The following is a 23,607-nucleotide window of genomic DNA, read 5'->3' as shown; positions in this document are numbered from 1 at the left end:
CCGACCAGTGCAGTGTGTTGCCATAGAACTTTGCATGGAGTTGTGGTTTAATTATTTTGCCAGACAACACGTCATTTATTTGCCCTTGCTTACTCTACTGTCTTACTTGTACATATACATACATACATGCATACATACATGCATGCATGCACACACACTCAATCTCTGAGCGAGTGCAACAATAAGACATATGCATGCATTAGTTTAAGTATATCATAAATATGCAGGCTTCTCCTTTTGCATTACTGTATGGTGTATTGGATGTGCAGGAATGTTCCCAGAATGCCTTTTAAATGTGGGATTTGGGCTGGCTGTGGAGTCCCAGCCTTCTCTCTCCACTCTCTGTTCTCGTGGCACACCTTCACAGGGTCCCGACCCCCCTCACTCTTCTCCCCTTATCCTGCTTTGATTTAGCCGGCCAGAATCTTCCCTCCCTCCCTTTCTGTTCCACGTCTTTTGTATGGTGCCCCTGGCGAGAGCCGTGTGTGTGTGTGTGTGTGTGTGTGTGTGTGTGTGTGTGTGTGTGTGTGTGTGTGTGTGTGTGTGTGTGTGTGTGTGTGTGTGTGTGTGTGTGTGTGTGTTCGTGTGTGTTGCGGTGTTCGGTGGTGTTCGGTTCGTGTGTTCGTGCTCGAATAGTACTAAAAGACCTAATACATTAGCATTTACTTTATCATGTTGGCTCACTTCTGACATGTTTGTTGTGTTATCTGTTGGTTGAACTTCTGGCAACATGTCACTGGTTGTTGCAGATTTATTCATGAACATTTCAAAATAGGTTACACTTAGGACAGTGAGTTATCATTTGTTTTATTGTCTAGACCTAAGACAAAAAATTACTGTGAACCACCTTTTAAGCAGCACTCACCTAGACAAATAAGCGTTTCAGTGAACATGAGTCACCCCTGAATCTGATGGTGGAGACGGTGTGATCAGCTCTACTGGCAGCAGCTGTTCAAGGTAACACCAAGTGTTACAATACACCTGGAGCATCGCCCTCTTGCCAAGCATTAAGGACTAGCTAGCTAGCTTGCTTGCTTCTGCTTGCCTCCACCTGACCCTGGTTACAGATAAAGTTCTAATCAGCCGAACAAGTTGTCAGTCGTCTGGCGTGAACACTGTGCGTTCCTACGCTGTGACAAGAATGTGTAAATGAAACATTAAGTTGTTAAATTTTACTAATTGAAAGGCCGGTGTAATGTTGACCTAGGTCAACCAGAAGAAAAAGCCAGTTGTGGGTTGGCAGAGCGCCACCTACTAGCCCAGAAATCTAGATGCACCCTAGCGGCAGCAAATATAATTTGCAGCCAGGGTCGTCTAGCAACTCTCCGTTGGCTTGCGAGCTGGAAAAACCAAACTCTAGTCAGGCCAATCACAATCGTGTATAGAGTTGGTGGGTGGGCTTAACATAATGACGGCAGAGTTGCAACGGTTCCGGCAAAAGTTTAATCTATCAACTAGCGTTGCTCTGGTTGGTTTTAGCACTATCATATTGCGTGCAGAGGGAATTTGAAAGACAACAGTTTATCCCGCCCCTCAGATTGAGCCCTGTCAATGGTGAGTTCCCAGACCCAACATCTTGATCTGGGTCTGGCTTGTCAGGCTAGCCACCTACTGTACTGGAGGTAGAGTTACTCCTGTCATTCTCCCCATTCCTCCCCGCTCATGTATACGGTGAGAACTGGCATAACCCGGTTATTCACTTAACCAAGGTAAGACCATACCCTGGTTACTGCTGTGCTTGTAAACTCACTGACTGAGCACAAAACACAGCATATTAATACACTGTAACCTACTATAATAAGTAACCATAGCTCATTACAGTGGCAACAGTTTATCAAACAGATGTTGTCAGATGTCTTTTTACATATCTGTCGGATGAATGTTTAATCTGGCAGGTAGGGATGGGCCTGTTAATTGGAATGACTGGTTTTGGTTGCTGATAATCGCCATACAAATGGCAGTAAGCATGTTGTGTTTTAGAGACGCAACAACAATACAGCCGCCTTTTTGATTTTGAACGAATTCATTTTGAACCTCTACCATTGAAAATTGTTGCTGAAGTAGGACTTTCAGGGGTATTGTGATGATATGATCACAGTGTTATCATATTACAAACCGTTGCAGTCCAAATGAATTATTCCACATCAAGTCAAGTGAATTTTGTTTATAAAATCTACACATTTACAAAATCACAAATGACAACTTTGCCTCCATAGAAAGTAAAGAGTTTTCATAAAGAGTTTTGTAAAGCAAAACGGTGAGATTGCATTGGACATTGATTCGGTTATGCGGCTTTGCATAATATTAACCATACACTCAATTGCCAGTTTATTAGTTACACCTAGCCAAAAGTAATGCCCTCTACAGTCCTGCAATAAATCCTACATCCATGAAGGTTATATGTTGTCTGGAGTTTTAGAGAGGTGTTGTTTAGACTAAATATTAGCTAGGTGTACCCATAGACTGTTACAGTCTATGGGTGTACCTAATAACGTGGCATCTCAGTTGATAGGCTAATATTGGTCAAATTTTATGATTGTTTTATTGCCCAGTCCTGTGCTGATGTAATTTGAAATGCATTTAAAATGCTTGCAGCTGAAATATGGATGGCAAAAATGATATTACTTTACCTTGCTTGTATTGTTTGTGTGTATGGCAATAACCAAGGAGCCCAGTCATGCATGTCAACTTCTCTTGAGCCATATGCTACTCTGAGGTAAAACAAAACACCATTATGTTGTAAAAACAGGAGTTACCCTTTAACATCGCAAGCGGCACAATAAACCCACTCGATTTCTTTTTTTTTTTTTTTTTTTTTCGTAATTGTGTAACTCTCAGAAGCTGTTAGATGGACAGTTTGCTTTTCAGGCGTAACGTAAAAAAAGTCAGTTTTGAAGACGTCCAGACAGATAGTGGTCAGTTGGATTAGCGATGGCCTTGCTTAGTCTTTTGGGCAAATGGGTCAGAGCACAGATCCACATGATTCTGAATCTGATTGGTATGCTTCAACTTCATGTAATCAGACCCACTTGTACACTGTTCACACTGCACGGAAAACATGACCTGAACGCCCACAGAGCCAAACACAAATACACTGACCCTTTCAGGCAGACTCCCAATCTGATGCATGTGCTTAACACATACTTACACATGTACGGGCCTCCCCAATTGTCTCCACACACAAATAAATGTTCTCTAGAAATAGCAGGGCTTAGTTGTGTATTTTGTCTGCAGCGAAGGTGGCTGGATTCTAATAGATGTTGGATTAGACGGCAGGAAAGAGACGGAGGGAAGGGATTAGGTGTGTGTGTGTGTGTGTGTGTGTGTGTGTGTGTGTGTGTGTGTGTGTGTGTGTGTGTGTGTGTGTGTGTGTGTGTGTGTGTGTGTGTGTGTCTAACACGCCGCCACTCGTCCCTTTACGAGCCACTCCTCTCATCTCTGCCCAAATACTACACAGCAGTAGTAATTGCCACACACAGTTCTATGTTTTTTAAATATCTCTGTTTTATATTGAATGTCTTTGCCTTTGGTACTGTTGGTTGGATAAAACAAACCATTTACACCTTGAACTTTAACAAATTGTGATAGTCACTTTTCATTATAGGTGTATCATCTAATGAAAATAATAATAGCAAAGCTGAACGGATTAGTTGACCTAATTGATCGGCAGAGAATTAATTGGCAATTATTTTGATAATGGATTAATGATTAAAAAAAAATTGTATTTCGTCGGTAAGTCTGTAACCTGTTTTAACATCAACAACATTAAAGTGCTCATATTATACTTTTTGGCTTTTTCCCTTCCCTTTTTCTTTCCCTCCTCTTTGTGTTGTGCTTCTGACTAGCTTGTACTGTAGGGCTGACCTAGGATCTGTGCATGTGTGACTCCCAACAAAGATGGTACAGAAGTGAGATGCCTCACTCTGTAGCTAAAACGGAGGTGTAAAAAGAGGAGCTGCAGCAATGTGCAGTACAACAAAAATATGGTGTTTTTTGAAAATGAAACCATGTAAACCTATTCTGATATAACCTCTAAATACAATTATGAACATGAAAATGAGCATAATATGAGCACTTTAAATTAAATTTCCACTCTTAATAGAAATGCATGTTCACCAGAACTGAGTAGTGTCTAAACTGCACTGAATAAAGATCTGATGGTGGCTATAAAGCATCAGAGAGTCGAGTTAGAATATCTTCAGAGTACATGTATCCAGAAAGGCTGTGTGTGTGTATACAGATATAATTAGATAAATAGTCAGGATTCCTCTGTGTAGCTGCCTGTCTGTCACTCCCCAAATTATGAAATTATATTTGCTTTAGGGAGGGCTGAGGGTTTGTTATAGTTACGTGTGCATTTTATTTGTGTGCTGGTTTGTATGCTACACCCTCTCCCTGTTTTTAATTCTGTGTGTGCGTGTCAAACACTTGAGTCTGGTAGCAAAGATGGGCATGCTTGGCCTGTGTGTGTGTGTGTGTGTGTGTGTGTGTGTGTGTGTGTGTGTGTGTGTGTGTGTGTGTGTGTGTGTGTGTGTGTGTGTGTGTGTGTGTGTGTGTGTGTGTGTGTGTGTGTGTGTGTGTGTGTGTGTGTGTGTGTGTGTGTGTGTGTGTGTGTGTTCACACCCTTGAGAGAGTACACGGGCGAGTTAGGCGGGTCCCCGGTGGTTGGGTGTGTGTTAGTAGAGACTGGAAGAGAAGCTGAATGTTTTTCCAGTGGAGCAGAGAGGAAAAGTTGATCAATAGTTAATGTGATGTAAAGTGAACAGTTTCATACCTGGAGGCTGGCGGGCTAAGTCCTGACACTGTAAATGCACGACACCGGTGCAGCTGCTACATGGCTCCTATCAGTGTGTGTGTATGTTTGTGTGTGTTCTTTACTGGCTGGTTGCTCTGTATTTGTATAGCATTTGTCTCAGCTATGATGCTTGTTTGCCAAGACAAAGATGGGCTCCAGACTGCAGAACAAGTTTATGTTCTGAATTGATGGTGGAACCAGACTTGGTAGCAGCATGTCAGGATTATTAAGGATCAGAATGGTTAGTGCTGAGTGATTTGCCTGGAAATGTTTTTACACTGAAAATGATAACAATGTAATCAGGATGTATGCTTTTGCTGTGAACTGTAGCACTGACACAATTGGTCATTTTAATTAATTTGAAACTGAATTAATACAAATTTGGGTAATAAATTCAGCTTTTTCAATGTCACGATTTTCTGCTTTTCTCTGTTTATATCATTTAAAATTGGGATTTGAGCGGTTGACTGTAAGACAAGACAAAATAACATGTCACCTCAGGCTTTGGGAAGTTTTGATGGACATTTTGCGCTATTTTCTGACATTTCACAGTCCATATTATTAAGAGATCAATCAAGAAAATAGACAGCAGATTAATTGATAACGATGATAATAATTATTAGTTTTAGCCTTAGAGGCATGAGTTTCACTACTGTTGTATTTGATACCGTCCTTTACTGTTTTTCTGCAAAACCCTTTAATTTTTAACAATAACAAATGTCATCAGTGTTTTGTTTCTTAGCACAAGACTTGTTTTAATAGAACAGTGCAAAGTTAAAAAAATTTAGATTTTTTTATTTTTTTTTAATGGGAAAACATACAATAAAATAACAACTGAGAATCTGACCAATCATATAATACCAGATTTCAGTACTTGTCAGTCATGGATACTCAGTGCTTCACACACTTTTCCAGTTGCTTCTCAAACTCGACACTTCTCAAAAAGTGTCGATTTTTAGAGCTACACCCATCAGCCCCCTCTGCTCTGTAGTGTGTATTTGTTTAGACCAGGCACACAGTCAGCTGGTGGAAAGAGAAGTTTTAACTTATTTGGGCTGTCGCTTGCCCAACACTTGTGGGAAAAGCACTGTACTTTTTACGGTTTACAGAAAAATGATACAGCTGATTTTCATTTAAAAAAGTATATCATTATTTTATTAGCTGGCACCAACTCATTGAATAATTCAGTTTCTGCAGTCCTGCTCACACTGATGCCTTTTTGTGGAAAGAAAATCAATGTTCTTTTGAATTATGTCTGTGAACACAGTTTTAACAACCAAAACAAAAATGGACAATAGTTTTATAGAAAAGACAAGACCAATTTTAAAATGTCTTTGTTCCTCAAGTAAAATAATCAATGAGGCAATAGTGAAAATAAAAGTATTAAGAAAAACGAACACTCGAAAGGAAGGAGTTGGTATTTTTACAATACCCAGGTTTCAAACATGGAGACTAAAAAAGGCACTCGGCACATTTCTACAAAGTGCAGGATCTTAATTAGATGCTTTACTGTCTGTAGGCTCTCATTAGTGTGTGTGTTCATGCCTGTGTTTGTTCAGCAGGTTTGTGTGTGTGTGTGTGTGTGTGTGTGTGTGCGTGTGTGTGTGTTGTTTCTGTGTGCCTACATGCCTGCAGTATATGCTCTAAAGTATGTTGGTTTAGTGTGTACAAGCATACACAATCCTAAATGCTTCCATGCTCCAAGTGGTATGTTGGTGTGTTTCAGTGTGCGTATGTGTGTGTACGTGTGTTCAGTTAGCAGTGCAGCACTGACAGAGCTGTCTGAAGGCTGGCAGGCTGCAGATTTGTAGCGCATTCGGCTGATCATCTTATCTCCTGTCACCGCCAGTGAAAGATTGGACGAACCAAACACACACACACACACACACACACACACACACACACACACACACACACACACACACACACACACAGTCTCCTTTTTTCTTGCCGGTTCTTTCTTTCTCTCTCTCACTCACTCACCATCTTGTTTTTTTTCTGTGTTGCTGTTCTCTCCCTCCCTCTCTCTCAGTAAATGGTGCTGAGCCAAAGACTAATTATTACAGGCAATAATTTCGACATGAAATACCCACTTCCTGCTCACCGCTCTCCTATCCTCTCTCCCTCATTTTCTTCCCCTCTTTTATGCTGCTACAGTCACATAATGACACACACACACACACACACACAGTAATTTCATTCCTTGAAGTCCATTTTGTGAGGAATGGTTATTTCTTTCTGAGTACAACCCAACCTTGGGGTCTTTCCTGTAAGCACAAGAACTGTCTGACTGCACACTGTTTGTGTGTTTGTGTATTTGCAACCTTGTAGTGCTATTGTGCATTTTCTGGAGTGCCTTGCGAAAATCTTTTACTGATTTTATGGGTATAGAGAAATAATTTTTTTTCCCCTGACTTTCTTTAGTTGTATTTAATAGCATGGCTGACTGCTGCTCATTTGCTAAACAAAATCTGATGAGCCAAGGCGGTTTTCTAATGTGGCATTCAGACCACAAACATTTCCAAGCACCTTAAACTATACAAATGTCCTGACCTGCTGTGAATTCTGTAGTGTAAGAAAGCATGCATCCATGAACCATAAGTTGTCATTAAACATCATTTGTGGAGCTGAAATGATTAGTTGATAAATTGATCGGTGAGTTACAGAAAATATTGTTTTGGGCATTTTATGGCTTTGTTAAGTGGTTGAGAGTAAAGAGGAATGAGGACAGAGAGAGAAAAGAGGAAGGACATGTAACAAAGGTTCCTAGCCGGATTGGCAGAGGACAATTAATTGTTGAAGTCGTTTAACAACCAACATTCTCCGGTTTCAGCTTCTTAAAATGTGAGGATTTCATTTTTTTCTCTGCATTAAATAAACTGAATCCTTGGGGTTTTTGGATTGTTGGTCAGACAGAAAAAGAAAGACGTCACCATGGGCTCTAGAATTGTTTTACTTTTTTTTTTTTACTTTGGTTTTTACATTTTCTAGACTAAAGGATTAAGTGTTAAATCAAGCAATAATCAAGTGATTAATTGCTAATGAAAACAATCTTAAGTTACAGTCCTAATCACAGCAACACATTGGTAACAGGAATTTCAACAACAATCTTATTATCTCTGTGCGTGCGTGCATGTGTGTGCGTCTCCAAGCTCATCCCAAGTTTGTCGTGATGAACACACTGGCAGGCGCGCACTCAGTCGCATTAGTGAGAGGCAATTCCACTGTAATAAAATCTATAGGGTTGGGGGGGGGGGGGTTAATCCTCACTACCTCCACCGCCCTCTCCCACTTCTCGCCATGCTTCTCTCTCTCTCTCCTCCCTCGTCCCTCTTCTCCTCAACTGACTGGCAATGATAAATGAGTCAATTATGTGTGTGTGCACGCCGCGCTGGAGAAGGGGAGCGGATGAGGCTGTTATTACCTGTTGCGGCTGGGGGTAATGTTGCGGTATTAATCATATTCTAATTTTCCTCCACCAAACGACCCCCATCTCCACCCACCTCCAACGTCCCACCTCACCACACCACAACCCCCGCCATCAATCTATCTGCTGCCTGCAAACAAGTCGGCATAAACTGCCGAAGGCCCAAAATATACTTTCTCTCTGAGGAGGGAGGTGGAGTTGGAGGAGATGGGGTGAGAGAGATGGAGAGAGTTTCAGAGGTAACAAGGGAGTTGTTTGTGTGCTTGGACCGGATTACACATTTAGAAGTGTGTGTGTGTGTGTGTGTGTGTGTGTGTGTGTGTGTGTGTGTGTGTGTGTGTGTGTGTGTGTGTGTGTGTGTGTGTGTGTGTGTGTGTGTGTGTGTGTGTGTGTGTGTGTGTGTGTGGCCATTGGCATTATCCTGTTTTAAGAGGACACCAGGGACTGGTTTGGGTGCGAGGAGAGACAGGCAGACACAGAGGACAGACAGAAATATGGGACACATGGGAGAGGTGTTTGGCTGCTATCACTTCAGAGGTAGGTAGGTGTGTGTGTAAGCTTCCAGACCTCGCTGTAGTAGCCTGACATGTTCACAAACTGAGCAACAGACACAGGTCATGTCCTGAACAGAGGAAGAGAGGTGATTGTTAAAACAGAAAAAGGCAGATTTATTACACATCCAGGCAGAACTGGCACTTTTGACCCATTTAAATCAGAAGCTTCGACTTCAGTGAAACTTGGCAGAGTGTGCTGTCGAAGGTGAGCGAAGGGGGAGCGGTCAGACAGACGGAGAGACGGGTGGACTGGCTGGTAATTGGGGAAGCAACAAAATGAGGATGAGTGGAGGGCACATGGATAGATTGAGGATTGTCCAGAGAGAGAGAGAGAGACAGAGAGACCTTGAATGTGCCTGCCTGCAGTCTTGGCTGGGTTTCAGGCTCCAAGCGTGACTTTGTCTATTTCTGCTCTGCTCTGAGGTGATAATGGGCTGTCAGCACCCCAGTCACCCTGCTCCCTCCTCCCCCACTGAGTGTGAGAGAGAAGAGGAGAGAGAGGTGATGGAGAAAGTGAAGTAGTAGGGAGTAATTTGTTGTCATGTTGCTAATTGCATTGTGTATTTTTACTTGGGATATCATACAAATCAAAACTCACCATATTTATTGTGTTACTCTTCTCTCTTGTTGCAGTTTGAAACTGGAATGTGAGAAACTGGCTACAGAGAAGACAGAGATCCAGAGGCACTACGTTATGGTGAGACACACACACACACACACAGAGGCCATGTCTCTCCACAACAAGTGCAGTGCCAAGTCCGCTGAATCCCTTTCATCTGCTAACAGCTGCCAAACAACACCCACCAAAACCCACACGCAAGACCACACACACACACACATTATAGGACTGCAGAATAAACAGCACTTACATGGGCGTGCAGTCTTGTGCTTGCAAGGGTTTCTTTTTGTATACTGCTGATGTGTGTCCACATCTGTCTACAGCTGTGTATAGAACCTCTTACTCTTTTTAACAGCCATCTTTATATACAGTCAAACTATCAACTCCTAAGTGCAAAGCTGGCATCAAATGCCTGGTCTGATTCATACGCTTCTTTATTCTTTGATCACACACACACAAAATGTATAATTTTGGCATCACCTTGGGTATCCTATCGGTACTAGTGTTTGCATATTTTAAACATCGTAACGTGTCTGTTACAGTTGTCAGCACAGATCTGATAAAAAGTAAATTTACCTCAATTTTGTCTCAGGAACGATTGTGTTTGAAGGAGCTTGTCATGCCTCTCTCAAAATAGAACAAAACATGTTCTTAAAGGTGTGGTTCAGTATCTGTGTTTATATACTACATCGAATCACAAATCAAATACACAAAAGAAAAGAGAGAGAGAGAGAGAAAATAAATAATTACAAAATAATACAAAAACTAATACAAAAAAGGCAGTTTATAAAAATGAGTTTTCAGTAGTAATTTAAAAGAAATCGGTGAGGTTGCATTGCAAATTTCAACACGAAGACTGTTCCTGAGTCTTGGGGATCGACAGGTTAAAGGTAACCTGTGGAGTTGTTGATCCCTAGAAGAAGTCCCAAAGTGTACTTGTTTCAGATCTTTGAAAGTGAATAAGCCGGTTTATTAAAGTGAATAACCTTTTGAGCTTTAGAAATTTGAGTGTGTCTCTGGGACATTGTGTTTGGTATTTTTTATTATTTTATGACGTTCTAAAATGATTTATCGGTTAATGAAGAGAATAATAGAGTCATTGATTGTAATTGTCGTTGAAGCCCTGCCCTATACTCTACCCACTGAGCTATGCTGACTTAGTAGTTTTACTGCTGTGTCACTTGTTGTCAGTCATTGTCTCCCACACTGCTTCTCTGACACTGCTGCTTAATTTCCCCACTCATTTTAGATATTCCTCTAAAGTTTGAAGCTTTTGCATGTTATCATGGGCAGAGGAAATTATAGAACAGCATGTGACCATGGTTTGAATTCTGGATAAAGGAAAGTCTTTTTTGTTTTCCACGTCTGCAAACCTCCAGCCTTTTACCTGTGATCAGAGCCACACACAACCTCAGCTGACTGAGTGTAAGCTACCCAAAACCCGCTGCGCCAAAAAAGAGCTATGTGGCAATCTTGGCACAAAGCAGAGACTTGTGGGGGGATTGAAGTTTTAGTGGAGGGTATGGGGGCGGAGCGGAGCTGGCATCAAGCACAGGCCAGGGCTCCTTTTCTGGCTGATGATTTAGGTTTGGATGAGTTTGGATGTTGCTAAGCAACAGGCGAAACTTGGCACACTGACTGCCAAGCAGAGCCGCCAGCTGCCAGGAAAGGCGTCTTTTATGGTGGCACACAGAAAGAAGAGTGCATGCGCATGCACACACTCGCAGGGGAACATGCACACAAAGCACATAGATACACACGCCTACACAGTTGCAGGCTTGTGCTACAAACACACACACACCTGCGACACACATGCATGTGATAACTGCCAGGAAAGATGTCTGGAGAGAGAGGACCCCTGCCATCTCCTCTCCCATCCTGCCAGCCTGTTCTGGCTGCCTAGCTGCCAATCTCCTCTCTCCACAACCAGCCACGCTGAAAAGCAAATGTCAGCCTGTCACTTTTCGAGGCATCTGACTTTAAAATGCTCTCCTTTTTCGTCCATCTCTGAAGGTAGAGAGTGAGAGAGACAGAGTGGAAGAGAGAGAGACCCTCACCTGTCTCTCTCTCTCTCTCTGTGGCATTCATCTCCTCCTGTGTTCCTTACAGCTCCTTGTACTTTCGGTTAAAAGACAGGGTCAAATAGCTCACATTAGATATGATTATTGCAATAGTCTGTCACCTTCTTCTGCCTGGCGACAATTTCCATCCCTCGCTTCGGGTTTCTGGATTCCAAACCGCGCCTCAGGGTCATTTAAGTGCCATTGACTTTCAACAGATTTGAGGTGAAATTGGTGGCAATGTGCTTTTAGGGACATATGTGCACTTCAGAGTGCACATGCGAAGGCTGGCATCGTCTGAAGATAGGAGCAAGAAAATATTTTGTGAGTGGTTCTGGGCTCCCACTGTTGAATTTATTTGTGTAAAAACAACCACTGAATTGCCAATTTATGTAAGTATAACATCACACATAAGTTAAGGCAGAACTTGGATATTTTGAGCTGGTCAACTCGTCATCGGTTTTTATCTCCAAAGAACATTTTTTCTTTAATTTTTAATTTTTTTTAATAAGATGTTTATTTTTATATCTTAAGGAGAAAAGGCTGGCATTTTTCAATTGATTTTTATTCTTTTAACAAATCCGATAAAAAGTTCAAAACCAACAATATTTTAGTCTTTAAAAATACTTTCTGACTTCCCTTCCCTGATAGTACTCTGAGGACGTTAGTGTTTTTTAAAACAGGTTATTTATATATATATATATATATATATATATATATATATATATATATATATATATATATATATATATATATTATATATATATATATATAAAGGTTCAGTCATTTCCTAAAACAGCAGGACACTGCAGTTTTTAGAAAACTTTAATCAAACAGGAGTAAATAGTGTATTTGTTGGAGATTATTTTCAGCTATTGATTAATATCTTTTTAATCTTTGGTAAACCAGTATTTTCGCCAACATGTCTGTGTATGTGCGATCGACTGTAGGATTAATTCATTGTTGGTTTGAGGCTTTTTGTGGAAATATTTTCTAAGAAAAATATAGAATGGATTTGTTATCATTTGTATCACTTTTGCATTTCATCTTGCAGATAAAATAAAACTAAATAGTCCTAACTGCATCTGCTTTAGCTGCGGATATACAAATAATTCAGGTATAGCAGTATATAACAGATGAAAAATGATGTGCGGTAAATGTAACGTGTCGCTTTTGGGAGTCGTCAGCTGGTGCAGTGATTTAACTTTAAGATTTCTCTTTGAGGAAGTAGACCACATTTGTCATAATTTATTTAATTTATAATTGATTATTATTATTATATGAAATGATATCCATATTCCTATATCCACATGGGAAATATTAATTATATTATGTTCATAAAAAAAACCTTCTTAATGTACTCCACACATGACATTGTGTGCATGTCAGTCAACTCGACATATTCTTTATGTACAATCCTGTATATTAACTGATGTTCTCCTGTGTTTCAGTATTACGAGATGTCCTACGGCCTTAACATTGAAATGCACAAACAGGTGAGTGGTCTCTCTCATTCTCTCTCTCTCTCTCTCTCTCTGTGTCTTGTTCCCCTCTCTATTATCTCTCCTGCCTCATACTTCTAAAGCTTTGCATTATTCTCTTGGATTATTATCACTGCCTCCTTTCTTTTGCCCCCAATCAGCTCTACTCAAAGTAACTAATATTTTTCAGGAAAGTCTGTGTGTGTGTGTCTCTCTCTCTCTCTCTCTCTCTCTCTCTCTCTCTCTCTCTCTCTCTCTCTCTCTCTCTCTCTCTCGCTCTCTCTCTCTCGCTCTCTCTGTTTCTGTGTTTTTCTCGCTGTCTCTCTACCACTGTAATGTCAATCCTCTCTCTGATGGACCTATATAGCGCCGTTATGCTGTGGAGACGTTAATAGGATCCACAAACAGAATTCATTTCTCTACCGCAGACAGATGAGAATACTCTGCCCTTCCCCGAGCCTCCAAAACAGCCTGCCCTCTCACCCGTCATAAATCCCTGTCTGTTACTACCTCTGTGCCCCATCCATCCATCCATCCCTATCTCCCCACTCCTGCCCTGCTTCTTCGTCTTCTATCCCTCTTTTCTCCATTCCCTTCAATTGCTTTCTTACTTTGTCTTTTTAAATGCTCCTCTCTCTTAATCTCTATTTCTTCACCATCCCTGTCTCTCTTCCTTCACATTGATTTCTCTTTCTCTCTTCTTTTTTTTCTTTGCACACCCTCCCTCCACCTCCTCACAGACATACAGTCCATGCTGAATTTCACTTTAAATCAGGTCACTGCCTTCCTGCCGTCTACTCTTTCGTTCTCTCTCTCTCTCCGTTCATTTCACCATCTCAATCGCTTCGCTTTTGTCGTGCTGCATCTCCATCCCCTCACCCCACCCCCCCCAATCCTCCCCCGCCTTCCTTCTGTTTCTTCTTTCTGTCTATTTCTCCTCCCTCCCACATCCTTCGTTCATTGGCTGTCATTTCCTCAACCCAATCTGCCCTTTTCTTCCTCCTCTCCTTCCTCCGCCTCTTCTTTTCATTTCCTCTCTCCCATTTTGTCCTCCCCTTTTTATCCTCTTTCTCTCGTTTGCTCATGTTCTATCTCTCCCCCCCACCCTCTCTCTCTCTCTCTCTCTCTCTCTCTCTCTCCCCCTCTCTCCTGAAGATGTCATTTAGTAGTTGGAGTTCTCTAACAAGAAATCATTGTGTCTCCCTTGGGGTGGGGGGTGATGGATTCAGAGGATGGAGGGAATGGGGGAGGGGAGGAGGGGCGAGCATGCTGCCTGGCTGAAAAATGGAGAGTGGAGGGAGGGAGAGATGTGGGCAAGCAAGAGGAATGAGAGAGAGAGCATGAGAGAGGGAGAAAAAGAGGGGGTGGAAGTTCAGTCCGGCATCAATAAATCACTTAAGTGTGTGTGTGTGTGTGTGTGTGTGTGTGTGTGTGTGTGTGTGGTGTGTGTGTGTGTGTGTGTGTGTGTGTGTGACACACATTCTCGCACATGCTAGCACACACACACACAGCAGAGTCTAGCTGTCAACAAGAAAAACAGCCCGTGGCCATAATGATGTTGTCATGATCTCTGCATGCATATCATTACTGGCCCTAACAGCATTGTTGGGCCTGCCGCTAAACGTGTGTGTGTGTTGGTCATTGTATGACAGCGCTGTAACAGTGATTACTGCACTAATACTGGGAAAGGAGAAATGGAAGGATGGATAAATGGAGTATGATTAAAAAGAAAGATGGAAAAGGAGGAGAGAGGGATGGAAAGAGAGATGAGGAGGGAGGGAGGAAGGGCTTGCTGTTGGCTGTGTAGTAGAGCAGATCGAGACAGACACACACCCACAGCAAGAATCACTGACCCCCAGCAGGAAACACACACACACACACACACACACACACACACACACACACACACGAGCGCACACACGCATTCAATGCAGACATGCAAGGACACATGAGAAACACATGCGCACATACACACACACTGAGAAAACATGGTGAATCTTGCATCCTTTCTCCACACACACACACACACACACACACACACACACACACACACACACACACACACACACACACACACACACACACACACACACACACACACACACACAAACAAACACAAACTGTGTGGGCTGGCTGAGGCCGCAGCAGATGCTGTCCATGAATATTTTAGCCAAACTCCCTGGCAGAGTTTCCATTTGCATGGACCAAATGTAAGCAGCTGAAATATTTACCACACTGGCCCTGGGAGAAGCAGGCCGCAGCCACGCCGTGTGTGTGTGTGTGTGTGTACCCTTTATGAGAGTGTGTTTTCTTTTTGTTCAAGTTTAATCTTCGCTTTGCAACTGTTTGAACGTGTGTTTATTCATCAAAGCAACAGTATCTATTTTTTTTTTTTCTCCTTTCAGACGGAGATTGCCAAGCGGTTGAACGTGATCTGTGCTCAGCTCATCCCATTCCTGTCACAGGAGGTGGGGCACACACACTGTACTGCATTCAACCATCTCTCTCCAGTCTGACAGTACCCCACACAGAAGGCGTGCACATGCATACACACAATGAGTAATATCTCTCACACACACACACACACACACAGCTGCAGATGGACAGAACTTCAAAGCGCATTCCTCGATCGCCAAATGGTTGCATGCGTTCACATGATTCCCAGAGCGAAAAAAAATCTGTATTTCAAATATGCTTTTTGTGAGACTCAGAGTACTTTTTACACTAATTAAGAAACGTTAACCCTCATTAATATTGATTCAGTTTACAGATTATTTTTTATTTTTTTATTTTGAGTAAGAGTATTTAATTCTGAATCCACCTGCCCTCACTGACATCTTGTTTTTTTCCACAGCACCAACAACAGGTGGTCCAGGCCATGGAGCGCGCCAAACAGGTGACCATGGGGGAGCTAAATGCTTCGATAGGGGTACGTGGGCTCCCCCCTCTGCCTCATAGCGTGTGTACCATATCCTCCCATTTATTTAAGTTTCCTTCTTTTTTCTTTTATTGAGGCAAACATCCATTTGCCCACTCTAAAATATACAGATTTATTTCATAAAGATGGATGACTAATTTGAAATACCAAAAATTGGTTTTAAGATTTCTTTGATATATTTTTCATTCAAGTGGCCTTACCAGCTACCTGAACAACATCAACAATTAAACGAAGGGTCCTATCAAATGTCCCATATGATTTTTCCAAATATGATGCATAGAGGTTTAAAACAGGCTTTAAGTAATATTTCAGTTGAAGTTATTAGTTGTCATGTTATTTCCCATCACGCTGATTTGCAGAGCCTCCCCTCCTAAAGAGCCACTAGCATCTCTCACCTCGTACACATCGCAGCACTTAGTTCCCTCGCTTTACTTCCTCCTCTTGATCACTTCCTGTTAAATCACTTCTTTCATTGCCTGTAAGTCACCCAAATCTATCTTTCTTCTGTCTCCTCTCTCTTTCTGTTACTACTTCTATTCTTCCTCCCTGCAGCAGCAGCTTCAGGCTCAGCACCTCTCTCAGCATGCCCAGGGTTTGCAAATGGGCCCTCACCCATCAGGACTGCCTCACCCCGGCCTGGCGCTCGGCGGAGGGTCCGGCCTGCTGGCCCTGTCTGGGGCTCTGGGGGCTCAGCTAGCTGCCAAGGATGAGAGAGCTCACCTAGAGGCAGCAGCAGCCGCCGCTGCCGCTGCAGAGCACCACAGAGGTACAGGGACACTTTAAATTGATGCCTGTTTACTTATTTTTCTTTCTTTTCTTTGTTTTCCCCATAGCAAAAAATGTAAAACTGTAGATTTTTTTTTTTGTGGCCATTTTCGGCCTTTATTTTGACAGGACAGCTGAAGACATGAAAGGGGAGAGAGAGGGGGAATGATATGCAGCAAATGGCCGCAGGTCGGAGTCGAACCCAGGCCCGCTGCGTTGAGGAGTTAACCTCTATATATGGGCGCCTGTTATACCAACTGAGCTATCCGGGCACCCTCAAAACTCTAGATGAGTTTAGGGCTGGGACGAGAGTTGGATTGCATTCTTAGAGATGAAAACGTCTCTCTTAGGTGGGGGTAGGGTAAACACCGAAGCTTGGCGTGATGGATCCTGATGATTGGCTTTGCTTTGGATTTTTGGCAGGGCACAGGAGTGTTAACACTCCTCAGGGATATTTCCCCTCTGAATCATCAGCTGTAGAGGGATGTAAAGCGATGGCGGCTAATGTTGCATTTGTTTGTGTGTGTGTGTGTCCTTATCTGCATTTGCTATCCTGTGACCTGGTTCCTGGATGTTTTTTGGTGCTTCTGCCTGGAATGAACAGACCGTGAAGCAGGACCAGTGAGTACAAATTACTACACAATCCCTTAAATCAAGTACACTCACACCCGTTTGTTAAGCAGTTTCTGATAGTGTAGGCAAATTCAGTGTTGTACATGGGTATCCACTCCACAAAACGTTTTTCTTTTATTTCTAAGGCTGTAAAACTATAGAGAATTCCAAAATATAAGTTGAAAATATGTACATATTTCTTGTCAAGCTTTATTTTATGGTTCATATTGCACTTGACACGCAATCAAAAAAGGATCCCCACTGCACGCACTTAATAAAACTGAAATTTTTAGGATTCAACTTTGCGTTCTGTGCCCATTTATACTCTTAGAAATGTTGTTCGCTGTGGTCAGTTGGAAAGCACTCATGTTTTGGCAGCTTTGATTTATTTTCAACATCTTGTTGGCTTAAATTTAACTTTCATACACTTGGATTGCAGTACACTGATGCTGAACCCTGTATGGCAACCATTTAGATCTCAACATTATATCAATACCACTCTAAAATTGTGACAATACTGCTTTAAAAAACTGCATCAATGCCAAAATGCTTTCAGACTGCTCCACAGTCTTTTCTGCTGCCTTAAAGAAAACTTGAAGCATTCTCTTTCGTCCTCTCACTCCTACAGTCAGCCGGCCGATCGATGCGGCCTGATATTCTTTCACATTCATCTCCGCAGCTTATGAGCCTGACATGATTTATGCAGTCCCTCTCACCTCATTATCACCCTCTTCCTCCCTCTCTGCCCTCACTCCTTTTTTTCATTCCTTCATTCCTTCTTCTCGCCTTTGTGCCCCCCTGCACACCTTTGATCTTTGCCTTACTGTCTTGCTCTTTCTTTTCTCACCCTCTCCCCTCCTCACCCCTCTCTGTCTTGCTCTGCAGAGCTCTCTGTCCAACGGGGATAAGGGTCGCCCAGCAGACTACCTCAGCAACGGCAAGAAGAGGAAAGCTGATGAGAAGGAGTTCATGACTGACTATGTGAGCCACTTTCATAACACTGTTAAATGTTTAAGTAACTGAAGGAAAGTTTCGCCCAACTCTGCCTGTCCTCACCAGATAAAACCAGTGGTGTCTGAACTGTGGACTTTGGAGACCTGCTCTCCTTTTAGACCGTAATTGAAATATTCACACTCCCTGCCTGCTGTCATCACTGTATTATTTGTGTTATTGTGGAAAAGCAGATACATAAAGCTCTGTAAGGGATTATTTTTATTGTGAGATAAATGAATCTCAGGTAGTTTTTATTATCAAGTTCAGCATTATCGTTTTGTTCGAGAAGACCTGCAATAATAAAAAACAGAATCCGCTCAGAGGATTTCACCTCTCCAAGTTAAGCATAGAAAATGAATTGATTACCTTTGCGCTGTCCATTGCATCTACTTCAACCATCTCAGTCAGTAAAATGTTAAAGATAAGATATATAATTTTCCTTTATTTGCAGCGTAACAAAGTATAGCTCTTGAGACAAAATGTTTCATAAAACCTTTTCAAATGCGCTCGATTCCACACACACAACCTCTGTTTGCGTATGACTTTGTGTGTTGTATATTTCTACATGAAATCTACATACATCAGACAGTAGAGCAGGAATATCTAATCTCACTTCCTCTCTCTTCTCTCACAGGGCAGCGATGCGGATAAGAGTGATGATAATTTGGTGGTGGATGAGGTTAGTATGCGGCCGCCGGCCTCTATTGGCCTCAATTCACCGCTTTCATCTGCATACATCATGTAAACACACCCAGCAGGACCATCATATTATTCATTTGAATAAAAATGAAAATACCCCCACACCTCTGTCTGCCCTTTTTTCACAACATACACAACCATAAAGTACATATGCATTCACACACTTGACTGCAATTCATGCTCCGTCATACATACAATTCTGTAGGTATGACTGTTGAGGTTTTAATAGTTTTTATGAATAAGTGCAAAGTGGATAGCAAAGTGGATATTTTTTTCTAATGTACGGTAACAAAAGTAAAAAAGAAAAACTCCAATCAATGTTTTTCATTATCATTATTTTTGACCTACCAAATGAATACATAAGTGTCCATTGTGCATGAGATGACAGTAACTGAGACCGTACCCAGTTCCTGAAAGCATTGCAGTGTTGGTCTTGTTCGGAAAACTCCTCTGGTGCCAGGAAGTGATTTCTTTTATGTTGATTGATTAACAATAGTTGGCACAAGCAGTTAAAGGATAGATTTGCAGTTTTTCAAGTCTGTTTTTAAAACAACAGTCAGTTGCCCATATGAACAGTGAAACAGATTTTGATTGCTGTAATCATTCCTCATGTTCATAAATGCCATGACTGTGTTTCCAATGTAAATTATGGGGGACAAAATCCATAGTCATTGTTCTGTGCAAAGCTATACAGAAAGCTAATGTGCGGCTTCAGCAGACAGATCAAGTGGGTATATTCCTAAATTATTGTTTTTAATAAGAAACAATTATTCACAGACAGATTGTAACATTAAACAGGAATTTCATACTTTGGAAAATACCGACTTACTCAGACTGCTGAAGCAAGCCGAAACATTTTTGTCATGGTTAAACAAGCAAAGAAAAGAGTTAATACACATGGGGGGAAAAAAGAGAGGCCGATAGATTTCCATGTGATCTCTCTGTGGCCTTCAGCACTAAAACACTAGAATGAATAAATAAATTATAAATTACTTATTTCTGTCCAGAGTAATGACGTTTTATACGTTTTGAATTCAGGACCCGTCGTCCCCTCGCAGTGTGCAGTCTTACTCGTCCAGGGAGAACGGCCTGGACAAGATGCCCCTGTCACGTAAGGACGGCCCCCCGCAGGCCAGCCCCGCCTCCCTGGCCTCCTCCAGCAGCGCAGCCTCCCCATCTCGTGGCAAAGAGCCCCCACAGGTAGACCTACACATCTGTATGTCTAAATGGACTAAACAAAGCCATAAAAACACAGACATTTGAATGATTGTTATGGTATTATTGTCACATGAATGCAGATATCCATGTAGAACACACATGGTATAATTCAGTATAGGACATTACTGTTTCTCTGCTGTCAGCACGCACTGTATTCTGCTCACTTTTCATTCTAAATTAATTATCTTTTTCGGTCTTTAATTTCTAATGCTTTTCTTTTTATTCTTTGCTATCCCAGAGGGAGAAGTCCAGTACTCCAGGTAGCCGGCCCTCCCATGAAGCCAGGGACCCCCCCCCCCCAAGCCCCCCCCCCCCCCCCCCCCCCCCCCCCCCCCCCTTCCAAGTACCAATGTCCCTGCTTGCTGCATACTGTATTGCTCCCTCGGTAAGAACATCCCATGAGCTTTCTTTTATTCCCCAAAGAACGTATCTTCTGTACGTAATTGTTCGAGGGTAGCATTTGACTTCAGAAAGCCTGAAGTTTCTGGTGTGAAGTGAAACTGTAAAGCTAGCCTACATCACTGGAAAATCTCAGGAGACCAAAAAAAAAGAAATGTCTCCATCCCTCCTCTCAGGGACAAAAACTTTCACTGCACACAGCATCAATTAAAAATATGAATCTGCCTCTGCAGAGATGAGTTTTTAGCCTGTACTCGCTTTGTTACGTGTGGTGATTCTATCAGCATCGGGCCGCAGTAGTTGGTATGGGTGTCAGCCAGCTCCCCACCACCCACAACCATCTGGACTTAATAAGCAGCTGTGGGCAAAAATATTCAGCGCCCTCACTTTTTAAATGGAAAGATTAGGAGAGGTGATGGACTGTGACTGTGAGCTGCTTTATAATGAGCCTCCATCAATTCCACTGTATCTCTTTCTCTCTTTTTTTCTCCCCCTCACATCACCTGTTAGCCCGACCCGCACACACACTCCATTATGCATACATACGTACACGCTTGTAGATGCGGCTACATGCACAGACAGAAGGATGTGAGCACACATAGACGCACACCGTCTCACTGCAGGAAGGCACTGTGGCCAGCAGGGGGCACTAGTGGTCTAGTGCTGCAGTTAAAGGATGTTTTCCTATCTTTTGTATGGCAGGCGGTAGCGTGTTCACAGCCTGTCAGTCACAACTGTCTCATACACTGAGAGGCCCTGCAGAGGCAGTCACCTTATTAAATGTGGAATCATGATTCTGTTCTTTGCTAAAATGAAAGTCTCAAGATATTTTTGTTGCCTCGATCAATAATCTTTTCACTTAAATAATTCAAAATAGATTGATGCTCTGTTGTCTTTTCCTCCCTTCTCCCTCCTCCAGCTCTTGGTCTGAGAAACCCCCTGGCGGTGCAGGGAGCATACCCTCCTGGGGCTTTCGGCCTGCCTCCAGGGGTGAACGGGGACCTGGTCGGGGCGGCGGGTTACGGCGCCGGCCTTCACTTAGTCTCACCCCAGATGAACGGAGCTGCTGCAGCAGCAGCAGCGGCAGCTGCCGCAGGCTACGGACGGTCCCCTGTGGTGAGCTAGACACTCTGCAGATAATTTCTTTCCAGTGTCACTGTCATATGTAATACCTCAGCATATAAACCTATCACAGAGGGCAAAAAGAAGGATGGATAGATAGATAGATAGATAGATAGATAGATAGATAGATAGATAGATAGAAGGGAGTGTTTTAGAGGGAGAGCAGCTGCATTGCCATTTATCGTATCCAATCTATGACCTTGGCTCTTGAAAAATGTCTTTGCTTTTATATCATTCATTATATCATTTTATTCTGATCTTTCATCTGAGTCTCTTTATTACCTGTTGTTTTTTTTGTTTTTTTTTAATGAGTGAACACTCTCTCCTTTTCTCTCCTCTCCTTTAAGATGGGTGTCCTTTGTTGTGTTTTTTTTTCCTCACATATCTCTTTCTTCTCCAGGTGGGCTATGAGTCTCCACACCCGCATATGAGGGTCCCTGGGCTGCCTGCCAGCTTGCAGTCAGCCGCCTCCGGAAAACCGTGAGTTTCCTCTTTCTTGTCTGCTATCACGCAAATCTTCACCTGTTCGCTATTAACTGCGCTCAGGTTCGGCTGAAATTTCAATTACAACACCAGAAGAAAAGACAAACAATGTTGAAGGGAAAAGTCAGGAGAGAAACTATTTAAATAAACTGTGCTTTTAAGTCTGTGTTCATACATCAAGAACCTTTTTAAATAAGTATTCACCCTTAAAGCACTTAAGCTTGTTATCATTTTCTTGCTTCTGCAGAAAAATGGCCAATGTAGACGACGTGACGTCAGTGATATTTGCAGAGCAGCTTCAATAGACCCAAGAAGTCATATACAGTATTTTTCAGTTATCCAGACATTATTAAATGTTAAGTTTTAGTCACTTAGTGTTAGTCTGTTAAAAGCACTTCTTGGAAATGCAGAAATCACATGTTAAAGTAGATGAGCTTGGTTGAGGGGAAAAATGTCTACACAAAATAGTTCTGTGATTGTTGAGCAGTCTTAAATGGTGCTCATCAAAGTTACATACTTGTTATTCTTGTTCATTGAATAGCTCAACCAAGTCCTCTTTTAGAAACAAAGACTAAATAATAAAATGTTTGCCCTCTCTCATCTCCTGCTACTTGTTCCACCAGAAAGTGTTTTCGCTGCAGCCTTTTAATCTCTGTTATTCAACAGATCCCTTCTCTGTCTCTTCTCCGCAGCGCCTACTCGTTCCACGTGAGCGCAGACGGCCAGATGCAGCCGGTGCCCTTTCCCCCTGACGCCCTGCTGGGCCCGGGAATCCCTCGCCACGCCCGTCAGATTCACACCCTGAACCACGGAGAGGTTGTGTGTGCCGTCACCATCAGCACCTCGACGCGCCACGTCTACACCGGAGGCAAGGGCTGCGTCAAGGTGTGGGACATCAGCCAGCCTGGAAGCAAGAGCCCCATGGCCCAGCTGGACTGTCTGGTGAGACACCAGGGAGGGGAGGGGAGGGGAGAGACTTAGACGGATGTTTGGAGACTCATATTTAAAGTTTGTTGTCTATCTTGTGTCTAATAATGTTGCTTTACTACCAAAAGTGATGCTCCTGTTTCTCCACACATAAAAACACACTTGAGATGATGAATCAGCTTTGTGGTGTTGTCCTAAAGCCAAATCCTCCAGCACCTTTTATTTATTGCTGTGGTACTGCTGTAGCAGCACACTTAACTTTGTGTCTTTTGTATCCCCTTGTCATCAATTACAGAGTACTAGAACATATTATTGTGTATAAATGTTTATATTTGTCATTTTATTGTGTCCTATCAGAACAGGGATAACTACATCCGCTCCTGCAAGCTGCTCTCAGACGGACGGACCTTGATCGTCGGCGGGGAGGCCAGCACGCTGTCAATCTGGGATTTGGCCACGCCCACTCCCCGCATCAAAGCAGAGCTGACGTCGTCCGCTCCCGCCTGCTACGCTCT

The 23,607-nt window shown here is 42.5% G+C and overlaps 1 protein-coding gene across 1 annotated transcript in view; it reads left to right on the top strand.

The window, feature by feature from the left end:
* The window catches only part of tle2a (TLE family member 2, transcriptional corepressor a), a 39,227-nt gene that overhangs the window by 10,995 nt on the left and 4,625 nt on the right, over positions 1-23,607 (top strand). The window contains exons 3-16 of the mRNA XM_039810186.1: positions 9,410-9,473; positions 12,907-12,951; positions 15,342-15,404; positions 15,791-15,895; positions 16,427-16,640; positions 17,244-17,260; positions 18,137-18,232; positions 18,879-18,923; positions 19,982-20,143; positions 20,400-20,421; positions 21,456-21,676; positions 22,083-22,162; positions 22,858-23,107; positions 23,450-23,607. The exon at positions 23,450-23,607 is cut by the window's right edge and continues 90 nt beyond it. Coding sequence (XP_039666120.1) covers positions 9,410-9,473; positions 12,907-12,951; positions 15,342-15,404; positions 15,791-15,895; positions 16,427-16,640; positions 17,244-17,260; positions 18,137-18,232; positions 18,879-18,923; positions 19,982-20,143; positions 20,400-20,421; positions 21,456-21,676; positions 22,083-22,162; positions 22,858-23,107; positions 23,450-23,607 — 1,542 coding nt within the window. The remainder of the gene's footprint in view (positions 1-9,409; positions 9,474-12,906; positions 12,952-15,341; positions 15,405-15,790; positions 15,896-16,426; positions 16,641-17,243; positions 17,261-18,136; positions 18,233-18,878; positions 18,924-19,981; positions 20,144-20,399; positions 20,422-21,455; positions 21,677-22,082; positions 22,163-22,857; positions 23,108-23,449) is intronic.

Source organism: Perca fluviatilis, chromosome 9 (assembly GCF_010015445.1).
Source record: "Perca fluviatilis chromosome 9, GENO_Pfluv_1.0, whole genome shotgun sequence".
Taxonomy (NCBI): Eukaryota; Metazoa; Chordata; class Actinopteri; order Perciformes; family Percidae; genus Perca; species Perca fluviatilis.
Note: the sequence above shows the minus strand (reverse complement) of the source record. Positions and strands in the feature narration are given on the sequence as shown.